This window comes from Botryllus schlosseri, chromosome 9 (genome assembly GCF_051294905.1).
Source record: "Botryllus schlosseri isolate E-star chromosome 9, Bs_hap1, whole genome shotgun sequence".
NCBI lineage: Eukaryota > Metazoa > Chordata > Ascidiacea > Stolidobranchia > Styelidae > Botryllus > Botryllus schlosseri.
Genome location: NC_137244.1, coordinates 12369324 through 12396037, shown reverse-complemented (window position 1 = coordinate 12396037; position 26714 = coordinate 12369324). Strand labels below are relative to the sequence as shown.

Here is a 26714-nt window from a genome sequence, read left to right as displayed (position 1 = left end):
GTTAAATGGCATGGAAGTTTATGGGTACTTCTTCGTTATTCCCCACACATCGAAAAAATGATCCTCATGACACCAATAAATGATTCCCATGAACACTAACAAAAATTTATAAACGTCGAAATGTATTGTTTTTCGTGTTGAGGTGGGGTAGACGGATATTTGGGATGGGGGAGGGGGATATTAGGGTGGGTTAGGGTATCCTAAGATTAGGGTTGGGTATATTAGGGGTGGTGAATGGGATATTAGGATAGGGTAGGTTAGGATATCCTAAGATTAGGGTTGGAGGATATTAGGGTGGGTTAGGGTCAAAGATGGGGCTAGGATATCCTAAGATTAGATAAGTCGGGGGTGAAGATTACAATATTCCCACCTCTAATCTTGGGATATCCTACCTTGACCCTAACCTACCCAAGCACCCGCGTCCCGTAACCCTAATCTTAGGATATCCTAACCTTGACCCTAATACCCCCTTCCCATGACCCTAATATCTCCCACCCCACCCTAATAATTCCCTAGCCCTAATCCCAACACGTAAAACAATTTATTTTGACATTATAAATTTTCACATGTTCATGGAAATCATTTATTGGTTTCGTGGTGATCACTTCTGGATGTGTGGGGAATAACGAAGAAGTGCCAGTTTATGACTGTTGATGAGAGAATACTAAAATATGAAATATCAGACTATACACCGAGCAATATAACTATGAGCTGGAGGTAAATTGTGCCATGTGCAAAAAAATTGTCAGTTGACTGCGGCTTACACACCCATCAGATGCTTTCACGCCCCCAGTTTAAGAACCACTGCCCTAGCTGGTTCCTTCCATATACTGCGCAAGAAGACTGAATGTTTGCAAATTGCAGTTATAGTTATCAACTTCTATTGTTGTGCTGTAGGCGTTAAAATAATAAAATATATACACATTGCAAAAAGAACCCTGCGATAGTTGCATTATGTCAAATGCTGAAGCTGAAGACACGCCGCTAAGAGGCCCAAATACAAGAAGCCGAATATCATCTACTGGCCGACGTGGAAGAAGGTGAATATGTATTCTGTAAGCCTACCTCTACACCTGTCTGTGTTCCCAACCATTCTCTTATTTATTGGTTCCTTGTGAACATACTGGTGTAAAATGTTTTGGCTGTTGAGTAGACCTGAGCCAAGTTATAACTGTAGCATCTTGATTTACACATTTGAAAATAGCTATGAAGCTGTTGAAATTGAAGTAAATTGAATTGTTAGTATCTTGATGCCTGGAAGACCCTATTCTTGACTTGAGAAGTTTAGATTTAACGACTGAGACTGTTTCATTCCCAAGTCTCTTCAAAGGCCATGTGATTCAACTTATGATTTTAATTTGGATTATCATTTTAGACGAGCCGCAGTAGATCATTGGTTGCAGGCTTGTTTCCCACAGGCTGTTCCCCAAAACTTGGCCACTAGCAAGCGAAATTGTACGATCGCATGAATGGGCAGAGTTGATGCTGGAAGGGCACTTGGTGTGAAACAAGAGTACTGACCCGCTTTGGCAACCCTAAACATAGTAGAAACCGAAAAGCTATCTCTCGTTGCAATTAACATTCTATTCCTATCTATTGTAGACGTTGTCGAAGGCATAGCTCGGAAATTATACTGGTTGAATCCACTCCAGTGGAGCGCCCGAACCCGCCACCCAGACAACGATTACGATTGTTGGACGCTTTTGAAGCAGATTCCACAATAAGTAAGTATTAGTGTATTAGAATATAGCTGAGTTGCCGGTCTTCTCTGTCAATATGGAGTGCAAAAATGATTTGCTGAATAGGCAAAATATTAGGGATAGTGCAAACCACTGAAAGGTTCTGGTTCGTTTCAACGAGGACCTGTTTGAAAGTTTCTATGTGAATGCGAACACGAATTTATGATGTTATGTGACATCATGTTGCTAATTCCAACCCTACATTTCCGTTAGGTAATACACTGATGTACATGATACTTGAGGAGGACTACGGCCACAATGCTGAAGTACAGGCTGACTCCAAATTTCATCAGCCATCTCCAAATGAATTAACAATCAAATGCTATAACAATTCAATAAAATCAATATCTCCCGTCTCGCACTAAATATCAGCTAATGCTTAACCAGTGTATGGGTTAGACCGGGCAATGTATTCGGAGAGTTGCTACATTGATATTGATCAGAGTGAAAACCTGGTTTCCGTACTTGCTACAGATATTACTTCAAAAACAAGTTATACAGTAGCCAACACCCCAATCGGACAGATTTGGTTTTTATCATATCAAGATAGATCCGGTACGCCTGACAGACTTTTTACATCAGACAACGATGTATTTTTATATCAATATCGTTGATGTCAATAATTGATTGGTAACGGAGCAGAACCTGTCAAGGTTCGTCTGAACAGGAACCTCTAAATTTGGGAGGTTCACACGTCAAACGTGAAGCCATGTTCGTACCATCCCTACTAAATATGGTACAGGCAATACAGCGCCAGTTAGAATTACAAAATTTTGAAATGTCCTGGACTCCTGGTTCATATTTTTCCTTTGCCATCTGATCATTAAGGCGATTATTTTTCAACATGTCAAAAAATTTGAAATTTTGTCAAAATTGTAGGGTTATGTCGAACAATTCAAAATTGGTTACTGAGTCAAAAAAATTTTTTGCAAACTGAAGTTTGTCGGTGTCGGTATCATTCAACATTTTTACCTTGTAACCTACTTTATTGACCTACTGTTGTAGATGGCCCATTGTCCACTCATTGTGAATCATATACCATAGAATGAAAAAATAAGTTGACATGACAGTGTGTTCCTACAAGTTCATGCTGATTAATCAAATCTGATGCTGAAACTTGACTGTGTGGTGGACATTTTTTTATGGCACAGTGGTTCTAAAAAGTGTATTACCAGCGCTCTAAAGTATAGCACCAGCAGTATAGACTGAATTTCAATACTACCAGCAAACAACTGCTGTCTGTCTTTTTTCTTTGTTCTTGCCAAGCTACTTCGTAAGGACATACAGTTCGAACCAAATATGTAGAAAACAATTCCTAATTTAAATACTTTCGTAGTCGAAAAATGTCGAATTTTTTATTTTTGAGTGCAAAATCTTCTGTTTTTTGGTAAAAAACAATTGCCCTTCTGATCATGTTTCTGACTCAATCTAAATGAATCACCTGTCCTTTGGAATTGACCATTATGAATAGTATAGTCATAGAAGTATTGTTTGATGTTATATACCAGTGGTTCCCAAACTTTTTCGGTGTGAGGGCCAAATTTAGAATTTCAGAGTACGGTCGGGGCCGCACGAATACTACGGCTATGAAACAAACCCAAACAGTTATCGTGGCTATTTCGGAGTAGTTTTATTGCCCTGACGAGATTTTGAAACTGTACACTGTTTACCGCTACTTATCTGCTGAATTGGGTGTGCGTTGAGTGAATCAGCTTTCCTGGCCTAAACGCGCGAAGCGCGAGAAATTTCTTTGGATTCATGACTGAATCGGTCAATATGATCGGGAATTGCATGTATTGCTATCAATTTTCATCCTGTCTCTGTTCACGTAAACTGATTTACCGGTAGAGCTGAGTGAGGTGTGTTTTAAAAGGTATAGGCCCCCTCAATAGTAATTAAACATCTCCGGGGGTATACCCGTTGGCAGGATTGTAACAGCACTTCGTCAGGACCCCAGACTCCCATAGGGTGATATACTGGCCCCGCATCACGTTGTTCGCTTTTGCAACGAAATTAAAGTTGTACTGTTTAGTGAGACAGCGCGACGCGCGAATATTTCGATAATTCATGTAAAATCGGTGGATAAGATCGGGAATGGCATGGTTGTCCTCTTTGCCCACGTAATTAGATTAACCGGTAGAGCTGAGTGAGAAGTGTTTTTGAAACTGCAGATCACGTAAAATTAAACATCTTCGGGCGGGCGGACCCCTAGGTATGACTTCTTTACATGAAGTTATTTCGTGACCTCGTGTCTGCTATATAAAAAATGTAGAATTGCCCAAATCTACTAAACTGAAAGATCACACGATTTCAGATTGGTATTTCTTCACTGGCATATAACTTTCTTTCCTGCGGGATGGTATTTGTCTTGTGAGGTTCAGATTGCCAAGACAAGAACATTCGGCGCCAGTCATTTAGGCGCCTATATGGACAAATAAACCTATATGTAGTTTGTACATATAACAAACTTTCTGCTATTTCAAAGTTTTTGGTCAGCTGCCGATCGTTCTGACACACTTCATGGAGTCACATGTTACATGGCCTAAAACTTTATATGTCTTGGTGCGTTGTGGTGCTGTCATGGCCAACGGTGATATGCCCATTTCTATAAATCTTGCGTATTTTTTCTTAGGGAAGAGTGCCCAATAATCAAGATATGTGGCGAATTGGGAATCACTGTTATATACTGTAACACTGTTGTGTAATGAATCATCATAACTGTGCTGTGATGTTACATTTCTAGGCATATACATATAGGCTATATTCCATATATTAATTGTTGTTCCTGAAGTAAACCATATTATTGAATTATTGCTGCAATACCAGATTCCATGATTAGGCTACTATGCTATGTGAATTCCCTCAAAAAGATATAAATCAATGTATGCCTTCTTTGTGTGCCAGTACAATCTAAATCGGTGGATCATAACGTATACCGCTTTTACTGCTCTTTCGGTGGTGTGTGTTTGTATACTGAATGAAACCAATTTAAGTTTCACTTCCTGTTTTACGACTAGATGGTGTTGCACTGTATTGCACAAGTTTTACTTCTCTTAAATTTTCAGTCGATTTGACATGTGCCGACGACTATGTAGACCTGACTGTTCCTTCTCCTGAAGCCGACAGAATCATAGAGGTATGTTCTCTGCTTACATTCTAATTCCCTAGTTTTTCGAGAGTGACATTGCATCAGACTGCATGCATTCGGAAGGCCTACTGAAAATGGGATTTGTAGGCAATGATGATGGATCCCTTCTGAAACGAGGAATTCGTTTTCCAGTTGCATAAGTGCCTTTACTTTTCCTCGATGAAAACAAGGCATGTGGGCTACAGCCGTTTCCTTCACAATAAAGCGGTCATGCTGTAGAAGTTTTTGTGAAGCAGCTGTTGTTTGTTCATCATGTATTTCGGGTAACGTTAAATCATCGTCTGCCAACCTACCAACAATGTGCTTTCAGAATCCCCTTGCAGCAGCAGACTCTTCAGCAAGCTACAATTCAATAGGGTGGAGTGAAAATTTAAAAAATTTGAATTTCAAAAAAGTGTCTTGATACGTGGTGCCAAATAGCAAATGAATAAATTCTATCATAATTTTGGGTTCGTGCACCCTCTAGTGGTCGTGCACTTTCACCGAACGAGCAAGTTTTGAAAAGTAGTTGTAATTGATGGGATATGTTGCTCAGTCATAAGATCAATCACAACACGCTTTTGACGTCCTACCCACTGCTTCAGTGCCTAATTTTACCTATAACATCAGTAATTTGCTCGTAACTTTTTTTCTGTTCATTTTTAAGAGTAAGTTCTGTGGGAGTGAGATAAAAAAATGTTGATTCCGCATCTTTTAAGCCCAAAACTAGCTTTCTAGTGTAATCGGTTATCAAGATATGGCTAAATTTCATATTCTCGGTTCGTTCGGTGAAAGTGCACGACCACTAGAGGGCGCACGATCCCAAAATTATGATAAAATTTATTTATTTGCTATTTAGCTCCACGTATCAAGACACTTTTGAAATTCATAGATTTTTATTTTTCACTCCACCCTAACACTTCAAGTCTGCCTTCTGCTAGAAAGAAATCATCACCACGATCAAAGGACGGATTATGTCTTTCCTATGCTTTGTGGAGTCGTTTAGGCCTTAGGGAATTCATACTCTTGTTTTCTCGTAAGACGTCATGCTTGCGTCAGATAACAAAAAGTCAGATGGTCAGAAAAATGTACTGTGGAATCAGGCGCGTAGCCAGCCGAAAAATAAGGGGGGGGGTTTGAAATAAAAGGGGGGGGGTTCGATTTTTCCCGAATTTAGTAACGTAGCATCGATTCATTAGGGTTAAGTACATGCGATGCGTAAATAACGATTATACAACATCCCCGTGTTGCCGATTATAGGCGTATTATAAGCTTGTCAACGAGTCCGGAAGTGCTGGTAATTAGCGACTCCCTGATCTGTCGTGAACAATGAAATACGCACGCGTCGAACATTTGAATACGAGCGCTTATCAACGCGCTGAACAATTAAATTCGCGCGCTTATCAAAGCGTCCAACAATTAAATACGCCCGCTCATCATTGCGTCTTGTGTCTTACGTAGCCTCGGCGACGATTTGCGCAAGTAAAAATGTACGAGTTTTTATGGAATATGTGCTATAATGACGCCGATTTCAGGTGGTTCAAACCTTACCTCTTATAACTCACGCCTACTGGACTATAACTGAAGACTAGTTGAAATCAATTACCCATGTACGCACGCGTCGAACATGATTGCGGACATTCGATGTCATTCAGTTACGAGATGTCACTCTTTAATCACAATCGCTAATCAGCTCATACTTAATTGCATTTTATCTAAGCCATCGAGAAATAGGAGCCAAAGCATGGTAGGCCCAAGACGCAGTAGTTAGGCTATCGATATCTTTAGTACTAGGCCTATTGCAGATGCGATTGTGTAGGCCAGCGAAGATATCGTGCACATGCACACCAAGCCAATGCAGATGTGATTGTGAAGGCCAGTGACGATATCGTGCGCACAGAGCCTATTGCAGATGTGATTATTCAAGCCAGCGGAATTAGGCTTGTCGGAGACGCGGTAAATCAGGCTAGCAATGATTGCCGAACGCGCGACAATGAATGACCCGATTTCGCCAATCATCTCAGCGGGAGATCGTGTCGCGTTACATTGTGCAGTGCAATGCGCACGGACGAATCTGGCTAATTAGCAACACGCCTTTCGTTAATTGGCCGCGACTTTCGTCAATTCGCCGCGCGCAATACTGATAATACGACTTATTGAATTGCAACCGACTATTAGCGTCAGAGCGGTCATTTAAAAAGAGCAAGGTTTCGCGTTAAAGGAGGGGGTTTCGCGTTTCTAAAGGAGGGGGTTTCGACCCCCGAAACCCCCCCCCTGGCTACGCGCCTGTGTGGAATGACCTTCGACTCTGCCCGCAAGACACCGGTCTCTTTCACTACTTTTACACATACCTCAACAATTCATGCACAAGGCAACAATTCTTCCAATTGCAAACCAGTCACTGTTGCCAGCAGAGCCACGAGACAACAGAAATAACATTACCGCTAGACCTGGGCCATGACTTCATCCTCTTGCATTTCTGCAACTTTGTTGTGGGTGGTCCCATAGTACAAATCATAACGGACCACAGCCCTGAGCATCTTCAGCAGTATCAGGAAAATGTCAATTCGGATGGATAGAGTTGAACTCCGGCATTAGGATATCATCAAAGGCAGCTAACGAACGAGAACAGACGAAATCGGCCGGCAAGGTATGGCTAGTCGTATGATCATCATCACAAACATGTGGTTTTGTTTTTCAATTACAACTTTCTTGCTTGACAAACACTCGACTACAAGCAACCACAAGCTCTGTGGAAATTCCAAACAAAATGATCAATGACACTACTAATTTCGAGAATATACTTTGCTGAGTATCTCGCTCACCAAGTTCCATGACCGTGGCACAAAGGAATGGACTAATGAACTCAAACGCACAGTATTTTTGCTTCCAATACTACCCATACACAAAAGCTACACCTCCTGTCAGTTGATGTTAAAGTGGTACTAGACCCAAGTATCAGGAGCCTTGAACTCATCCAATGGGTATTCGGACATTGACATAACAAAACAATAAGCATTACCGGCTATCCTGAAACCGACCATCCACAAAATGATGGCGATGACACAATCCATGCGCAGGACACTGTCTCTTCCTCACTACTGACAGTCCCATGGCTACGCCTAGCAACTAAGGGAAGGCAACCTCTTTTGCTCTACGGACCGATTTCAAAATGAATGATAGTCTTCAAAAACACAAATGTTCAACATTTCAACATTTATAGAAACTCAAGCACTATAAGACCACTAGCGGGTTCCCAGTAAGGCAATGACATATTACGATTATAGAGATCATCTCGGTATAATGCACCCCGCTATCAAAACTGAGTTTCTAAATGTTCGAAATTCCAAAAGGGAGTAGTGTTGTTATATCCCAATTATTGCTATAGCGAATCCCACTACAGCGAATGAAGAATGTCAACCTTGCGACGTGATGTCCGTGAAGACAGTTTGTAGTTGTACATTACCAGATTTAGCGCCCAAGGGTGCTGTTAACCTGTTACCTTGCTGCGCTATTTTCACAGCTGTAGGCTAGTAGGCAGGGTTGTAACCAAGTGATAAGTCAATTCTACTTTTATACTTTAAACTTGAGTCAAGTCGAGTCAATTTCGATCCACCACCGAGTCAAGACCAAGTCAAGGGTTCGAGACCAAGATATTGTGTTCTCTGTTTATGATCGAGTGATCGAGTTCAATCCCCTTTTTGAGCGATATTGAATGCCTCATTCATAATAATATAGTAATTTCCCTCAATTTGCACTGATTCTAGCCTTAGTTTGCAAACACCCGTACTGATATTCGAAATACCGATAATGCAGTATCTTACTATTCTTCGAAGTTACAATGAAATACCTGTCTTGGCCGTCTGGGTCTCGAGTCATGTGACTTGGTCGAGTCAATACACAAATTGCCTCGATTCGACAAAATTTCGAGACTCGAGTCATTGCAACCCGGGGTAGCATGGATTTGTATGTTTATAATGTAATTAATCTCTTGCTGGAACAGTCTGTCCATAACCTCTTATCATCATCAGGAGACGAGACTTATTAATTATGACATCCTTCCAGATATCTTCAGTAGAGATCAATGACGATGAGTCTCCGACTGTTGGTCCGGAATCAACTAACGACAGCACAAATGAAGCAAACAGCCAGCCGACGTTGTTCTGTCCTGTTTGTCTGGAAAAGTATTCCAAGGTAACTTATGCTACATGTTGGTTCACGACAGTTATCTGTCTTGTTGTTTTAAGCACTACTGAATATTTGTCAAAGTAAGCATTCCTTCTGCAATAGATAAGACTTGCTCTACTACACCCAGTGTCTCCCTAAGTATTTAGACAAAATCCGAGTGGCAATGAACCAGGCACCAAAGCTCCCACTAACCCCGAAAGAAACTTGTTTTGTTCATTGCACGCACAAATTACGCTGGCTCTCATGACATTTTTAGGTCAGTCCAATTGTTAAGCAGCAGGATACATGTTATGTCACAGCCAGAACTTACGATCAACGAATGAATTCCGTGTGAAGGCAATTTCCCTTCTAATGCATCTGTGGTGCATTCGGCGCTTATAGCTTTGTTATCATTGTTGTACAGTACATGCATTACGAAAACGTGTACTTGGGGCCCTGATCTCAGCAAGCCGAGATGGTTAATAATTTTGCTCGTTTTATTAATGCATTGGTTGTTTCATTTGAAAACTTGTTGTATAACAATGAACATCTACCGAGAGCCTTGGTGACGATTTTGGATTGACTACGTCATGCAGGTCTGCTCGTGGTGCACAATTAGAACTAAAAATTTGCATATTTCCAAACATACTCCTTTAGTCTGTCGCTTGTACAATATTTTACTTTCTTTTCAGATCGTTAAAGAGGGTGGACAGTTGAAGTCAACGACGTGTGGACACGTATTTTGCCAGACGTGCATCAACACCGCTATATTCCACAGTAAAAAATGCCCCACGTGCCGTAAGCGTTTGGATAGCAGGAAAATTCATAACCTATACCTCTCGCTATAAGGCGGTACACAATGACCTTTTTGATAAACGACATGACAGCTGCTCTGGCCTCTCATCCGTGTAGCAATACAAGAGTCTGACCTTTTTGATAAACGACATGACAGCTGCTCTGGCCTCTCATCCGTATAGCAATACAAGAGTCTTGTCTCAATTTTTTTCTTTATAAATATTGTATTGACACCAACGCCAAACCCGTCATGCGATTGTCTCGCGCTGTGCATAAGTTTATGGGTTTTGGCACGATGTTAGTTCTTCAAGCTATCTTTTTTTTCTCTCCTGTTCACTATTGCTCTTTCCCTGCGGTTTATTTATATTTAAGCATGCTTTTTTGCCCCCCTTGTTGATGATGCCAAGTCCAGAGCGGCGAACGATTGTCCTACTCCATTTAACACTGCCTCTTGCGAGTAATCCAATGCAGGACCACGCGATCTTGCCTGGAAACATGGTATCCCGCGAGTGGCGTTACTGGCGTCTTGGACACTGTGTCTGCGTTTTAGTTGACAAATATTTATAGCAGAAAAATTATACTACGTCTGTAATCGCACGAACGACTTGCTTTATCGTCGGGTCCGTTGCTGCTGTTGTCCTATTTTCTAATGGTTTTGACTTGCGAGCTCGCTTGTGCTTGGGCGAGTGTATTTCGCCATGTCTGTATGCTTGATTCTTGGGTTTTATTATCCTAGCCGGTTCGTTGAGAGAATACTATTGCTTTCGACCACTCTCTTGGGGTCGAAGCCTATCTTTTTCGTCTTGTCCACTTATGTTTTATGAGAAAAGTCAGAGGTGCGCTTTCAGGCATGGTTGGTCAGCAAATAAGTCTGCCTGCATTAGCGGTTGTGTCTGAACTCGTACCAGGGTTGTACCAAAAAAATTACTCGACTCAACTTGCTCGTACGCTAGTCTGTGAGCTTGACTCGGACGGCCAAGGCTTGCGCAAGGTCGTCTCTTAGTACAGGTACTGTAAAACTAGGGTCAGAAACTTGGAAGCGAGGAAGATTATTCTCTGGCCAACAAAAGAAAAAAATTGTTTTGGTGTACAAGATACCTTAATGGATTTTTGGGCTGCTGAGTCCGAAAATGACATTCGTCTTAAACTAATGTCATTTTTGGATTCAGCGACATACAAGTATCCTGAAACGTTGAAACTTTCTTGGCACCAAAATTGATGTTGACCAGTATTATGAACACGAAGCATTCGATATCACCCTAGTCAGCACCGTAACTGCCGCACCCCAGCTCGAAGGGGGCCCAAAATTATTTGGTGAATTAGCATAAATCATTGAGTATTTTTTCAAAATTTATGCGATTTTTTCGCGCTGCGCGCGAATTCTGGTAGCTATTTATCTATATTATTGGGTATTGCGCTATTACCGCGCCACGACCCACCAAGACATACAATCAAGTTTTAGGCCATATAACATGCGACTCCAAGAAGTGTGCCAGAACGATCGACAGCGAGAAAGGCTTGGCCGAATAGGTCTATGCCCTTATGCAGACCGAAGACTTCGTTATGTATACAAAATACATACAGGTTTAATTGTCCATAGGCGCCGAATGTTCCTGTCTTTGCAATCTAAACCACACAAGACAAATACCATCCCGTTGGGAAAAATTTTATGCCAGTGAAGAAATACTAATTTGAAATCGAGTGCGTCTCTAAGTTTAGAAGCCTACGTTTGTGCGATTCTATATTTTTTGATATAGCAGACTGGAAGTCACGAAATAACATCATGTAACGAAGTCATATCAACGGGTCCGCGCGCCCGAAGATGTTTAATCATTATTTACGGGCCCTCCCGTTTTCAAGACACTTCACTCAGCTCTACCGGTAAATCTAATTACGTGAGTAGAGAGGACAATAAATTGATAGCATATATATGCAATCGCCGATCTGATTGACCGATTTTATCACGAATTATCGAAAATTTTCGCGCTTTGCGCTGGCTCACAATACAGTACAGATAATTTCGTGACAAATGCGAACAACGTGATGGGGGGGGGGCGTTTTATCACCTTATGGGAGCCGAAAACCCACGTTTTTGGGGGCATGACGAGGTGCTGTTTCGTTCTTGCCAACGGGTATACGCCCGAAGATGTTCAATTTTTATTGAGTGGTCCTACCTTTTCAAACACAACTCACTCAGCTCTACCGGCAAATCTGATTGCGTGAACAGAGAGAAGATAAAAATTGATAACAATATATGCAATTCCCGATCATACTGACCGGTGAAATCATGAATTCTAGTAATTTTCCGCGCTTCGCGCGCTTAGGCGACAAAAGCTGATTGACTAAACAAACTCCCAATGACTATGCTGAATAGCGGTAGACAGTGTATCGCCGGAGGGGGGTCTGGGGGAAGAAGTTCAGTCTATAACCCTAGGGGGGCTGACGAAGTGCTGTTACGGTCCTGACCCTAGTAGTAGAGTTTTCATAAGTTGGGTTCAACTTGGAACTACATAAAGAACAGAATGACTCTAGTCAAAACAATGAAAGTAAGATTGGCTTGAGACTTGGTTACAACCTTGACTAAGGCCAGGAGCGGGCAACATACGGCCCGCGGGCCGGATCCGGCCCGCGAAGGGATTTTGTCCGGCCCGCGGACTGTTTTCCGTTTTACATGATGATGTGGCCCGCGGCCCCAGTTAGCCGAGATTCCCCACTACTTGCTTATTAGGTCCAATTTTAGTGACTGTATGTTATTATATACGTGGATGAGCACTGATTGAGCAGTGGACCTTACGCGTAAGTTCGTCGAAGCGAGAATACTTGCATTATCGGCATTTACGATGTATACTCATTACTCAACCCTAATGTCGTTTGTGGTAATCATGTTGTTTATCGACTACAATGGTCATTTACACCAGGCTGATATTTCTTATTTTTGATTCTGTAACTGCCGACATGTAGCACGGCACACTTCTGGGCTGTTGTAAGACACCGCTTATGCCAGTGGTTGCCAACTCAAAACGGGTCGCGGGCCACTATTTAAATTTCGTAGAGGACGCAGGCCGCATGAATTCAATATCGAGATTAATTGGGCCACAGTTTAACAACGACGCTATCTCGACACCTACTCAACCCTAATGAATTGATATCTTTGTAAATTTGGGGTACTGGACTCATCGAACGCCTTGAAATCTTAAATAAGGGTTGCGCCGTGTGTAGATTGATCAGAGAGATCTAGACATGGTGACGCCTGTATGACAACCCTATTCTCAAATCCACATTGTCTTCGTCATTATCGGTGAGAAATGGCAGTGAAGTGACATTGCTGCCGTCGTTAAAATACAGTCATTAAATACGAATTATTCTTTGTATATGTTAATAAATGGGCGAATAATGTATCGATTTAGCAATCCGGCCCGCCAAGTACTTAATTTTCCTATATCCGGCCCGCCGACTGGAGAAGTTGCCCGCCCCTGACTTAGGCATATACCTACTGAAGTGGTTACGTTTATAGACTGCTTCCATTCACACTGGAATAGTTCTTGAAGCCTAACTACTTCTGCCGATTTAGGTGAAGTGTTAAATATCGTATTTTGGTTGATTAGCAACACTTTCATGAGCTGAATCGCCATGGCAACTAGGCGGTACACGCGTACATCCTACACAGCCGGTATTATATACTAATGTCAAAATCGCTCCTATTTTTACTGTAGCAGTCGGCGGCTTGTGCCGACAACGACTACTTGAGATCACGCTTTTGAGGATGTTATACGGACCTAGATATCGTGATGTTTCAAACTGAGTAAACCGGCCCATTTATGGGGCGGGTGATTGTGCCGTACAGTAGATGTACAGGTACACAGTGCCGTAACTGTCGTACTAAAAAAAAAAAAAACAATCGGAGCAGGTACAAAATTATGTCGTGAATTGTAATAAATTATAGAATGTATGAATCATATAATGTTGTTTCGAAACCCGGAGAACTTTTTCATATGCAGAATATAGTCGTCTTCACGTGCATTTTGGGCACAGGTCTATATTAAAGTATAGATAACCAAGGTAAACCGGTTTACCGTAGTTATCTATAATTGCAGTTCCATACCTCCAAGAAATCCTACCGTTAGCGTTGTAGCTATATCCACAAGCCTCGAGTCGCAGCTAGTTTGTTGCAGCTTCTCCGACTCATATAGAAGTTGGCCATATAAAACGTATCCTATATCCATGTGCTCCAGCTAAATGTGTATGACACGGAGGATGTTTGTGAATTTTTGTTTATTCAGAGCCAACTACTCCATCGCAGGATGTCGCTGCTTCGCTTTTGTAATTTTGTTCCCCATCATCTCGTCAAATTTACTTTTTATCGCGTCGCGCGTCACGTATTGATCGTTGTTGCTGTCGTCATCGTCTTCGAAGAAGTCGTCCTCCGTTTCCAGCTCGTCCTCGTCGGCTATGCATACTCGGATGTTGGACGGCGAGCCGGCTGTCGCGACCACGAGCATTTCTTTAGCTTCTTCGGAGGGAAAATCTGCGGCAAACATCTTAAAACACCTGGCGTAAGTTTAATTCGTACGCTAGATGGTGACGATTGTCGAAGCTACACTTGACCCAACCATTCCGAGACATATACTATAACTTGATCAGACTTCTACATCAGTCCCGTCAATGACTACTTTGACCATATACCTCTATGGACGCTAATAGGAGTTGGTGACTGCGAAGCATTGTATGAATTGACATCTGACTGCATCTATATTTGATAATCCGGGGACACTATATGTTGATTTGAATTTGAGATCTATTAGCAAGTCATGGCGCCGAAATGTCGTGCACCCCTTGGAATAAATAGCCTACGCACTATTTCGACCTACTTAACTATCTCTCCAGTGCGGCAGTGATGTGATTACTCAGCACCTCGCGGCGTTACCTGGAAGTCATCGTCTTCGGACGCTTGATGGATAAGATATAATTTTTCTTCGCATGTTTGCAATATATTTACTACGCCCTCCTTTTTCGAAAACACGCTGAAGTCACGAGATGTGGCGCGTGATCGAAAACTATCCGCTATTCCGCGTCTTTGACAGAGATGCTGCGGAATCTAAGACAATACCAAAGGTCAAACGTCTCTATGATATACGCAACACGGAGATCGAAGCCTCGTATAAAAACTATATTGCCCCAGTTCGCTCTTGAATTCTTGTCTGGATGATGCCTGCATTAAATCCTTGTTATACGGCTACAGTCTGGCGTAAAGATATTTTCAAAAAGTTGAAATATATGTTGCATATTACCCGTTCGCAAGTTGATATCCTCTGGTGTATTGCCTTGATGGCGAGTGTAGCCTCCACAAGGAGCTCGTTTACCTCGGAAAGACGCACTTTCTGATTAGCGACTCCCTCTTCCGAGTCTTGTAGCGCGTGTAGATTCGCCAGAGTTTCGGCCCTGCTAGCTCCCACTCTGGCGCTGTACTTCTCCGCGATCTCTCTCAAACGCGCCTGAAACATTTCTACGGAAGCCCCGTTTTCCACATGTATACATTCGGCACATGGATTTAATTTGAAAGATTATGCAGTTGAACCTTTTTGCCTATTCATCGTGATCGTTAGGGCAATATCAAGCAATTTTGCGGTACCTTGACTCGCCCAATTTCCTCTTGGGATCATTTGACTTTTATCCTTACGGAACAAATGATTTATGTATTTGTATCAGGATCCACTTACTCAACTCTTTTTGCCGCCTTCGCTTTTGAAGCGTCAAATCGCGCACAGTTTGTTCAAGCTCTTTTTTTCTGAATACGGTGAAAGTGACTTTACTCACTGAACATTGTTATCATAAGCTTTACTTTGCTACACATAAGATCGACGCATATCCGTTATCCAGTGAGCCAATCTAAGTATGAATATAGCCTATTTATGATGCAGCAAACGATGCGCACAAAAAGAGCTCGTAATATATGGCTGCGATTCCATATAATCGCCTCTCTTCGAGTAACCTTCTGCAGACACGATCTATGACCCATTGACCCACCCATTAAGGTAACAGCTTCAAATATAACATGTTTCACAGACGAGACAGTTTTAAATGCATGCACGATTACACGTGTTGCCGCACGTACCGCGTATGTGTGTCAAAAAGACACCAGCCAAGGATGTGGCAACAAAAAGAGTTCGTGTACCATAGTACATTGAACGCTCTCGTATTCGAAATGTCATGCTGGTGACGTCATATATTGTGATGCCATTGTTGATATACGATGTTCTTTTCCATTCGCTAGTTGACGTTTACCCCTGACGAGTGGCAGCCGAAAATATTCGGGTTCATTTCAATATTCAATTGTGTAATGAACTTCTGTACCTCCAAGAAGATCTTCTAGTATGTGTATTTGTACTGCAATACCGTAGGTCAGTAGTTCTGAAATATGGCGCCAGCCCACCCAGCTGGCGATTTGGATTTTGAAGAGGGCTGAAACACTCACGGAGGGATATGGGGTCGCTGGGACGCAATGTGGGGCGCAAGAAAATTGGTCGCTGCAATAGCCTATATATTGTGTAGTTAATTGAGCAAATTTACATCCTAAAACATTTATGATCTGAATATCCTGGTATTTGAGAGCTGCAAAATGAAATTGTCGGTAGATTTCAGCATCGTGTACCATACATAATGATTATATTTAGTGTTGGGACCCACAACCTCACATTACGTTAGTTAATATGGGTTGGGTTGGGTTGGATTACTTTGTGTTGAGTGCGTACATGGTAATGTTTGGAACTGGATGCAGTATTAACTCTATTTTACCGAACTATTTTCAATGCGAGCGTCAGTCTATAGACCACATTTTGAGTCGATTTACTAAAGTCGCGCAAAGCAATCAAAACAAAATCCAATACAAATTAACCTTATCACCGGGGCAAGTTTTTGTTGCACCAAAATCCCGAGAAAGTTGCACTTAATTTTGACAAAAAGTTGCATTTATTGTTTTTGCTGAATTAGTAGGGTATATCAGATACTCGAAAGGTTCCGTTGAGAGAGAGAGAGAGTCTTTATTTTCATCCAACCAAAATACATAACACGCGGCAGTGATGGTGGTACAGAAAATATGCTTGCACAGTATTCGGTATTAGATAGGAATGATCGATAAGACCGTGAAGGTCATCTAGTCTGATCACACCAGCATCAAACAGGTACACTTGACTCTAAGCAGTCTGGCTGTAAAAAAGGTTACAGTAGTTCAAAAAATAAAATAGAAGACAAATTAAACGATGGTAGCAAATGATCAATGAAGCAATGTCTGGGCGAGGTAGGTCAACAGTGTTAATGTAACGACAAGAGGTGATCAAGTAGGGCTTTTTTGAATCTATTATAAGGCAATTCACGGATGTGTGGTGGTAATGCATTCCAGATGATAGGTCCCGAGTAGTCGATAGATCTCTTAGTTAGGTTGCTATTGGGTGGGGGTAAGTAGATGTTTCCTTTAGACGAGGATCTCGTGTAGTGGGAGTGGACATTTTTGGCAGGTATGAAAAAGTCATCAAACACAGGAGGCAAACTATTGGAAAAATATTTGTGAATGACTTTTGATACTTCGAAGCGGTATAGTTGTATAATTTAGTTCTTGCAGAGCTGTAAAATATGTGACTTTGCCATTTCACGGACATTCAAAATTATATTTTTGCCGTTACCCACCAAGAACATTACGCAATGCGGGAATAATTTTTTCCCAAAAAGCCAAACAGCATAGCGATAACCCCTCCTCCTAAAACAAGTCAAATAACACACCCTAAACCCCCTAGGTATGCAAAATTGACCAAAGGCATTGCAGAAACACTCACTCTTGGTGACTTTAACAAGGATCAATAGCCTGAATAAAGTGACACAGACACAATGAAAATGTAAATTTCGACGGTTTCGCCTGGTCGTTTGGGAAACTATCTCCAATTTAAACTACAGAATTAATAAAGCGACCTATTTACATATTCTTGGGACACGGTTGTGCTTGGCAGGGATACTTAAAGTTCTTGCTTGCAAGCCAATGTGTTATTGTTAGCAGTGAGATGCAGCTAACCCATCATATAGCTCTTTATTATGCAAAGAAATGAGAATAGAAACATACTATAGGAATAGTTTATAACATGTTTTTAAATCACTCCTTTAGATTTTTGCGCAATATGTGATCAAAGTTGCACTAAAATTTGGTATAAAAATACAGAAAAGTTGCAACAAGTTGCACTATAAAATCCCTCCAAACAGCTTAAAACATCATAATACATAGACAGTGAACATCTAGGAAGCTGTAAAAAAGTTGCAAAAGTTGCAAAAACTTGCCTTACTTACCACCAATCACAGAGGTAAAATAGGGGTGTGTAGATTGGGCTTTGAACTCGATAAGTATGAGCCCTTACCAGAGGTGGTCAGTAACGAAGTAGGCTACTTCTACTTTTTCGAAGTACTCAAGTAGGTTTTTACTACTTACTTACTCAAGTAAATCTCATTTTCGCTACTTCTACTTCGTAATATTTTGTGATCTACTTAGGCCTATTTACTTTTTCGCTATTTTCAGTTTTTCAAGTAGAAGTAGTATAATCCTCCAACTCGAAAGAGAGACTGAGGAATTTCGGGGCTGTTTTCATGGATTACCAACATTAAATTTTCATAAAAGTCAAGCAAAACCCGGAATTTTCACGAAGGCATTGGTGAATAGGCTATAACTTAGGTAGCGGTAGCGTGGCTCCTTTTACTCACACCGCATTGTCGCATATATGAAATAGTTCATCACAGTAAATATGGCCCATCATAACATTTGAAACTAGTAGTCTCACAATCTAACATTTACCTATCATATCGTAATCTAGCAGCCCGGCATGACGTGTCCTAATCTGGAAAAGTGGTCTCTGACTTTTAGAGCATGAGACCACTGTCGAAGCTATCTGGACAAGAGACATGTAGCACATTTTCCGCTTTTCTCTTATGTTTGTTTGTTTCAGATATTTATGGTGCTTGTCGACTACGTTAGTCATTTACACCAGACCAATTTTCTTCATTTTTATTCCGTAGTTGCCGATTTGTAGCACGGCCCACTTTCACGCTTTTTATAAGACACCTCTTACACGGATGATACGGCGAGGAGCCTAGATAAACTTCCAAGACTTAGGTAGGAATTGCGTAGTCGATCTCGGTCGGACTCGAACCCGCAACCCACTGGCGTTGCAGCTGTGAATTATACCACTACGCTATCTCGCCACGTATTTCCGTCTTAATTCGCAGTATCCCTAGTTTGAGTAATAATTAGTTTCAGTTCCTTTGTCTGGATTTGGAGAACTTACATGCTGAAGTTTAAAAGCAAGTAAAGTAATGCGTCTATTTTCCGAAAATAAAATTACACGATGGTATGGATTTTTTACGATCCGCCATATTTTTATTAACGTATACTAATCTCACAAAGTGTTGACACCGTATCCGATACAGCTTCTTGGTATGGCTATTCGACTAAACTATGGCATTATGATATGGATGAGGGTGCCGCACCATGACGTTTTCTAAAACGGGGTGTTCGAGTAAACAAATATTAGTGTCCATAGCAAATTCTATAGCAATACCTATCACTTGCATTCCATGATGCGGACGAATACTGATGCTCTCGAAAATTGTTACCTCGTATGATGCATCAATGTGAATCAAGCTCCCTGCACCTTGCGTATAGTTCAATTTGCAGCTTTTGACAGTCCATACGAACGTATTATGACCGTTTTCAAAACTACTTACTTACTTGAGTAGATTTTAAGTCAGGAAATTCCACTTCTACTTGAAGGAGCTTTAGGTTGCTTATGAAAGAAGTACTTCTACTCGTACTTGAGTAGATTTTTGCGTCGCTACTTCTACTTGAGTAGACTTATTGACTACTTTGACCTCGTCTGGCTCTTACCCGACGGATGTTATAACAACCTTGATTTAACCCCGAAAATAGCACATATAGAATTATTAGATCGTTAATTAGCTCAGTGCTGGTCCTCGCGCGTGATTCGAGCTCGAAATACTTCCAATAGTCAAGTCCAAGCCCTGCCAGACCGACCGGACTTCGACCTCATCTTTAGCATAACCCTTCAAATTTTCGTAACGCCAGATAATAATAAAAAGGGGTGTTTGAGGAGAAAGGTCAAGAACCATTTCTATAGATCAAGGGTGACCATGACCAACCTGGGGCTCGCACGGTAATTTTCAAAATTAGTTTTCTGTCTTCTTTGAGATTTTTAGTCACCAGCTATAGCTTTATTCGGCATCGACTATAGCGGCCTGCATAAGATTTTGTTAACTACATGTGACCTTTCGGTCGAAAAGTTGACCAGCCCTGCTGTAGGTCGTACAGGTTTCACAGATCGTCCCTTGTTGCTTAATAAAATCCGCATAACGACGAGAAGTTTAAATAATTGCGATCCCTATGCCAAAATATTAACTGTCCCGCATCTGCACTCAATATGAGCACCAACCTGGTTAGTTGTCTTTGGAAAGATGGCGCGATATCGCTTGCGTGCGACAATGACATGGAGTCGCGTAAAACATCCAACGATCGCTTTACTTTCCAAAATTGTCGCACGTTTTCCCAGAAGCTGATGCTCGGCCGTCTCTGTGGAGAAAACACGGAGGCGTTATAACCGACATAATCATTTCACTTGAACATGGTCGATTAGTCGTGCAAGTACAGAAGCAAACCATGTATGGCTCATCGGTTACCCTGACACACTTCCCAAATATTTTGAGATCCGAAAACGAGGAAACTTTTTAAAAATCCTGACAGCTCCGGAGAAGAAAACTGAGTGAAAAAACGTAATCACCTCCGCTCGGCTCCCGAATTACCCGCATATTTACGATAATATGTGGTGTTGACTGAAACAATAAAGTCATCACTTTGACTCAGGGGTGGCCAATCTTTTCGGCAAAAGAGCCACATTTCATTGACGAACGATCGCGCGGGCCACTAACTGCGACAAGCGCGAAAAATTTTCAAAGTTTATACGTCGATATTATTGTTACTCGAGTATATTGCGGGTCTGCTGTATATTGCTGGGCTCAGTTTGCAAGAACTGGACTATTCGGCGCCTGGAAATATCGATATCGAAAGCTTCGGCCAACATGCGTCAATCATTTTATGCCTTTCATCGTCGACGGTCTTTCTGCGAGCGCAAACTCAAGGTCGCACGTTGGACGACACTTTCTCTCGTAGTCGCGATCATAATTAGACTTAACATGAGTAGCCTATACTTTCACAACTACATTCATTGCAGTAAAGAATATATTAACTCGAAGACTTTTGGTGTACTCTCGATAAGGGGCACACGAAAAGTCTTTGAGTTGATAAATTATTTACTGCAATGAATATAGTTGTGAAAGCAATACTCAAGTTTAGTGCCGCCAACCATATTTTCAAGACTTAATATGGTACATTAGGCGTTCTTTCATTTTCAGGAGGGGGTAACAATAAAAAAGCAAGAAATCGAGCGACAACATTGCGTGAACCGTGAAAAAAAATTTTACTTTAGATGAATCTACCGCAGAATATTCTGCTTTATTGTAATGTACGAAGATCTACCAAAATTTGACTGGCCCATGCATCTGCCAATGCGCGGGAACTGATATTTTAGTCGTCATATCCCAAGTGTTGCGGCCAGACTAATCAAATTTTTGGTTGGCCATGTAAGTTCACAATCTGGGCAATCCATTTTTGGTAACATTAACATGTGGCCCGCGGGCCACGGGTTGGCCGGCCCTGCATGCTTTAACTCGACTCCTGTTTTACCTGATTTTCAGGGGAGACTCTCACGTTCGCAGAGTCGGGGTCGAGTTTTTGATACCTTTTTAATACTTTTTCGAGAAAAAGAGGACAGATTCCAAAAAAGAGGACATTTGGGCGTCGCCCGAGGACACTTTCAATTTATTGAAAAATAGAGGACAAATCCTCTTAAAAGAGTATGTAATGGTATGGTAACCCCAATTCAAACGATAGGGCCGATAGAGAAAATTGAAGCCATGTCATGTACGTGTCCCTATCTAAGGTTTATGGCGCGCAATAAACATAAACCTGGACAAGTTTTTTGCCATTTCTCAATCGAGCGCTGGTAACTGGCGCATAGAGATGAAATATTGTGAAACCTTTGATCACGCCAAAAACTCACAGCACTCTTCATTCCTGTTCCCCTGGCCACCGTTCTCCGGGGTTTTATCTTTTCTTCTTCTTTCTGATTCATTCTTTTGAAGCGTTTTCGCACTTCCGCTAATTTAGAATCTCTGTGTCTCTTATCCTTGTGTATCTTTTCCTCCATTTTTTCCTGCAATTGTTATTATCCTTATAAACTATACGATCTCATAACTACATTCGGAATGCTATATGTTTGTGGGGTAGCGCGGACCACCCAAACCTTACATTATATACTTCACCGACTTTTAACGGTATTCAGTATCCAGCATGGAAGACACATGCGCTTGCGCATTGCATCTGCATTACAAGCGCATGTAAATAAAGTTCATAGTTCTGACATCGATTTACACAAGAAAAGGCGTATCACACCGAGCCCCGGACACACAACAAAATAGAATTATAGATGGTCGTGGTCAGATCTGCAGTCTGATATATACTTGACATCACCTTCGCATGCTTTGTGTTTTCGTATGCTTTACGCGAATCCAATTGTATCTGGTACCATTCGCCATTCAACTCATTCCGGTTTTCTCGAATGCTTTCCTCTAATGCTTCCAGTCGCATCGGTAATAGGCGGTTGTTATGTTCCAGATGTCGCAGTATCTGTAGGTGAGTACTGAGTAGGGCGAAACAAAGCATGAAGCTCAAGGCTGGAAATCCGCCACAGGGGCAGATAAGTTTTCGACGCACCGGAACGTTATACTGTCGAGAATCGAAGAAGGTTCTGCAGCGTCGATGGTTGTGGAGTGTGGATTTATAGCAACTACGCCAACTTGCTACCTGTGACAGCCGTAACACCCGCACCCCCGCACCCCAATTAGGGGGCGATCTCGAACGGGGCCCAAAAGTATTTCCTAAATTAACATAAATTCCATCGTATTTATTGGATATTTATACAGCTGTTTCAAATTTAGTGCCGTCAGCTGTCTTGATATTAATATGGGTGCCTTCCCCTAAAGAAAAAAAAATCATAATTTATAAACTGGTGCATTCCGGCGTCGGCCCTTACCGCGTCACGACACACCACGACGTTGACAATGACGTTTCGGCTAGCCACTCTGCGACTTGTGCTGTCAAAAAGCTTGGTGGCGACAAAACCTTGACATAAGAGCACCGCCTCATGTTGGCCGGAACCGATATATATATATATATATATATATGATGAATTTCCCGCCTGATATTCTTGTCATGGCAATCTGAGTCCCACATTACAAGTGCCACCCGTAGAGAGCATTTATACGCCCCGTGAAGAAATGCTACTTTGAGTCGCACGGAAGATATTCTTTAGGTCTGGTACGTTTCAGCGATTCCAAAATGTTTTGACTATATGGTAGACGGGAGGGGAGGTCTACACAATGGATAACAACGGTCCCGCCCGTAGATGTATAAATATTAATTACGGGCCATAAATTTTCAAAGACACCAATTCCGTTAGTAGCCTACTAAGAACTGCCAAGTCAAGGAGAGGTGTATGGAGGCTAAATAAAGTTGATCTGTTAGATCACGAATCATAGCGAGATAAACAAATAAAAGGAAGTTAAACGCTGACCTTTTGATAGGTCTTTTGAATATAACTAGCTGATGAGTACTTGAGTCTCATTTTCTCGATCGAAGTCATCAGAACACGCATTCTTTGTCCGAAGTCTATCTCAGACGTGTCTTTGTAATATATTTTAATATTTTGCAGAATTTCAACGAGCTCGTTTTTCCTGCGTATTCGTTTTTCCTTCACGTGTTTCGCTTTGTTTAAAGCCTTGATCTTTTCAAAGACGTGTTCGGTTTTTTCCGCTACTGCCTTTTCCGCTGTATACCTGAAAGACTTGGGCGTTGGAAAACGCATGATCGACTTCGATAATTAAAATGTATAATTAATATCCATGCACTTTGCGTGATCATGAAGATACATAAAGAATTCGTAGTCAACTTTATGGTTTAAGTGAGCTTGCTGCTTCCTGGACAATCTTACAACCGGTATACCGGTACCGGCTACCCATTTGCTGCCAACTGCGGCCTAAATATTTTAGAAATCGCCGAGTATATAGGCCTACTCAAGTTTCACGAAATTAGCCTCATGGTATTTTAATCACATATTTCATTATTCAGAAAGTGTCGTGTCTTGGACTTCAGAATTTAGGCTCGAAATTTGTGGAATGGCTTCATGTGAAGTTGGCGGAATAGGAAAACCGCCCGAATGGGGTAAGATGCGCATAATCTCTAGAACAGGGGTCACCAACCTTTTTGCAACCGAGGGCTACTTTTGCGTAATGATAGAAGCGGCGGGCTACTATTTACTCCCACCGTTTACCCGTACCACTCTGAATTTCCGCTTTGATATTCATAGCACTGGGCAGGACTGGACATCATGTTATCTGTTTCTATAGCAGTCAGTGGGAAGCCTGGCATTGTATGATATCAACGAGCGCTCTGGTATTTAACTTGACATTGCAATTCTGAGTGAGTGTTCCAGATGTGCAATAATTAAGTGTGTTTTGTGTTTGTTTTCGATGAATTTCATGTCCGAAAAGGCTGATTCACAACGATAAGTTGAACCATAGACGCTTGCAACCTTCATAGCTGCTGCGCATACACCACTGTACTTTACCGTGTCAACAATGCACCGAATGTTTGCTGCAGAGTGAGGTGGGGGTAATTTTGCAGTGTTACAATTTCAATCTCCTACTGTTCAGCATCCAGAAATGACAAGATTTCATGATACCGGGCAGCAGCAACGATTACAGAAAGTTAGAAACATGGTATAATAAACTGCGTTGAGTGTAACAGAAACAAGCTGTGCCAAAAGATGCAATACGTAATGGGTACACAGATATTGAAAATCTGCTAGTACTTCACGGCCATCTGACTGCGAATAGTAATATTGTTCACTACTTTGGCATTGTCCTGGTCGTCGAGCCATCGTAATGGAACCCCTCACCATTTCAAGAAGACCGTGAACGGCATTCCGTCATGTCGCCTGTATAGGCAATGCGCCGTATCTTGAATTTCTGGTGATTCTATCACATACATCTATATATTACTAATTGTAATTGAAGATATTTTTAAGTGTTTATATATGCAAGTTACATGTTGACGTGTGTTTTAAACAAGGATAGCTGAATCAATCAATCTTTATATTTAAAAGCTCACTGGCAAAATCAGACGAATATTGGTAAATGCTGCTACTCCACCTATTTTTAGAATGGGCTCGCGGGCTACCCATCTAGTCCTCGCGGGTTGGTGACCGCTGCTCTAGAACATAGCGTACCGGTAACCGTATCTCGGATAGCAATTAATGATCAGACGAAGCCTCCTTGATTTCCACGGTTGGATGAAGATTCGAAAAGTACTATGATCACTTATGACTTTATGAGGTGTTTTATACTAAGTGACCGTTCACACACAACCAAGTCTAATGTCACATTTAACGGATGCTACATATGGTACGCCTGTCCTATTTAAGATTCCACTACCTATAGTTATAGATTTAAGCCCCATCCTGCGGACAAATACATGCAATACCCATAAGCACTTAACCAGCATGGTCGTGATTAAAGAATATGTCGCCACGCATAGTCCAATTTAATAGGAAATTCCATCTAAAACCAACAATAACACCAGTTAACTTGTTTTTAAACGGACTATCCAATGAAGTTTTTTATGTCAGCCAAAATGAAAAGATGCAATATTTTCGTGTATATTAAAACCAAAACAACTTTATTCATCCCAACGATATATTGATACCGTATACATTCAATTTCTATGTCTACAACGTACGAAAATTCTTTACCTGCGGAACATAAATATCACGAGGAACTATAAAGGGAATGCATTCGGGTGTTATACTTCTATGAAAACATATGCAAAGCTGACTCCAATACTACCTAAATATTGTGTCCTTGATTTTGCTTGATATGCTGGGAATGGGTTCTGTAACAGCAGACCCTCGTGGAAATATATCCATTCGCAATGAACTTCATTCAACAATTACGTTGTCATCAAGACTGCACGCTCAAAATTGCAATTCTGTGGACGAATATATACCTCTGACTGAACGCAATGCGGCTTACGCTCTTGTATTTCAGACATTATTATTACTATTTCTGACTAGGTGGAGCTATAGTTCAATCATATGCATTGGGCAACCATGCTCTCACTGTTCTGAACAGTAATTATAACTTCAGATGAAGTTCTGAACGACTGGAAGTATTATCACCTCTGCATTGCCAATTGACTTTCTCTGTCGTTTTTAAATCCTTCGCGAATTACGTGATTGTCGGCATTCAAGCTTTTCTTACGAATAACTCGCTTTTCGTGTATTTCCGCCCTCAAAGTCTTTATCAACGCATCATTTTCTTTGATCTGTTGTTGTGAGAATGTGTAATAAGCTTCCTGATCCCGCATTTTCAGAGTGAGCTTTCCTGTGACAGTAAAGTCCACCGTGATGCCTCTATGATGCCGTTAGCTCAAACACGACAATACCTCGTATTTCGTTGATTTTGTCTTGAACGCGCCAAGCCGCAGTATCCCCTCCTGCCCTGCCATTGTCGATTATTGACATTCTCTTTCGCATTCTGTAGTTTATTTTCGAATTGCTGAGATAGATCGACTTTCTCACGGTGTCTGAAAATCTGTGAAAACTAACGAACTGTCCTCTGAAAGAATAAAGTATTCCCTGTGTGACGTCATAATCAATACCGGAATTGTT

At 41.5% G+C, this 26714-nt stretch overlaps 2 protein-coding genes across 3 annotated transcripts; one reads left to right on the top strand and one right to left on the bottom strand.

The window, feature by feature from the left end:
• The first annotated feature begins 825 nt into the window (after window positions 1–825).
• Window positions 826–10620, top strand: LOC145446788 (E3 ubiquitin-protein ligase RNF4-like). 2 transcript variants are annotated; one of them, XM_080325156.1, is made up of 6 exons: window positions 826–1040; window positions 1603–1724; window positions 4805–4875; window positions 8932–9060; window positions 9726–9897; window positions 9963–10620. In XM_080325156.1, exons 1-5 carry the CDS (start codon window positions 955–957, stop codon window positions 9879–9881), a joined length of 564 nt encoding a protein of 187 aa, XP_080181282.1. In that variant the 5' UTR covers window positions 826–954; the 3' UTR covers window positions 9882–9897; window positions 9963–10620. The 2 variants fall into 2 exon arrangements, 1 of the variants encoding a protein (XP_080181282.1); XR_013917349.1 differs by having other exon boundaries at window positions 830–1040; window positions 9726–9955; window positions 10022–10620.
• A 3463-nt stretch (window positions 10621–14083) lies between these two features.
• Window positions 14084–26653, bottom strand: LOC145446739 (uncharacterized). Its single transcript, XM_080325094.1, has 10 exons — window positions 26489–26653; window positions 26223–26427; window positions 23562–23823; window positions 22460–22615; window positions 21990–22142; window positions 20307–20443; window positions 15546–15613; window positions 15117–15331; window positions 14753–14923; window positions 14084–14366 (listed from the first exon to the last, which is right to left on the bottom strand). The coding sequence occupies exons 1-10, from the start codon at window positions 26577–26579 to the stop codon at window positions 14115–14117; spliced, it is 1710 nt and encodes a 569-aa protein (XP_080181220.1). The 5' UTR covers window positions 26580–26653; the 3' UTR covers window positions 14084–14114.
• Window positions 26654–26714: the final 61 nt, after the last annotated feature.

Bases quoted from the DNA above. Each gene is read 5' to 3' on its own strand.
- LOC145446788 (XM_080325156.1), top strand. From the start codon at position 955: ATGTCAAATGCTGAAGCTGAAGACACGCCGCTAAGAGGCCCAAATACA. The intron at 1,041-1,602 runs GTGAATATGTAT...TATCTATTGTAG, and splicing joins ACTGGCCGACGTGGAAGAAG to ACGTTGTCGAAGGCATAGCT. The intron at 4,876-8,931 runs GTATGTTCTCTG...ACATCCTTCCAG, and splicing joins AAGCCGACAGAATCATAGAG to ATATCTTCAGTAGAGATCAA.
- LOC145446739 (XM_080325094.1), bottom strand. From the start codon at position 26,579: ATGCGAAAGAGAATGTCAATAATCGACAATGGCAGGGCAGGAGGGGAT. The intron at 22,616-23,561 runs GTCAGCGTTTAA...ACTCACCTACAG, and splicing joins TTCAAAAGACCTATCAAAAG to ATACTGCGACATCTGGAACA. The intron at 14,367-14,752 runs GTAACGCCGCGA...AGGTGTTTTAAG, and splicing joins CCGAAGACGATGACTTCCAG to ATGTTTGCCGCAGATTTTCC.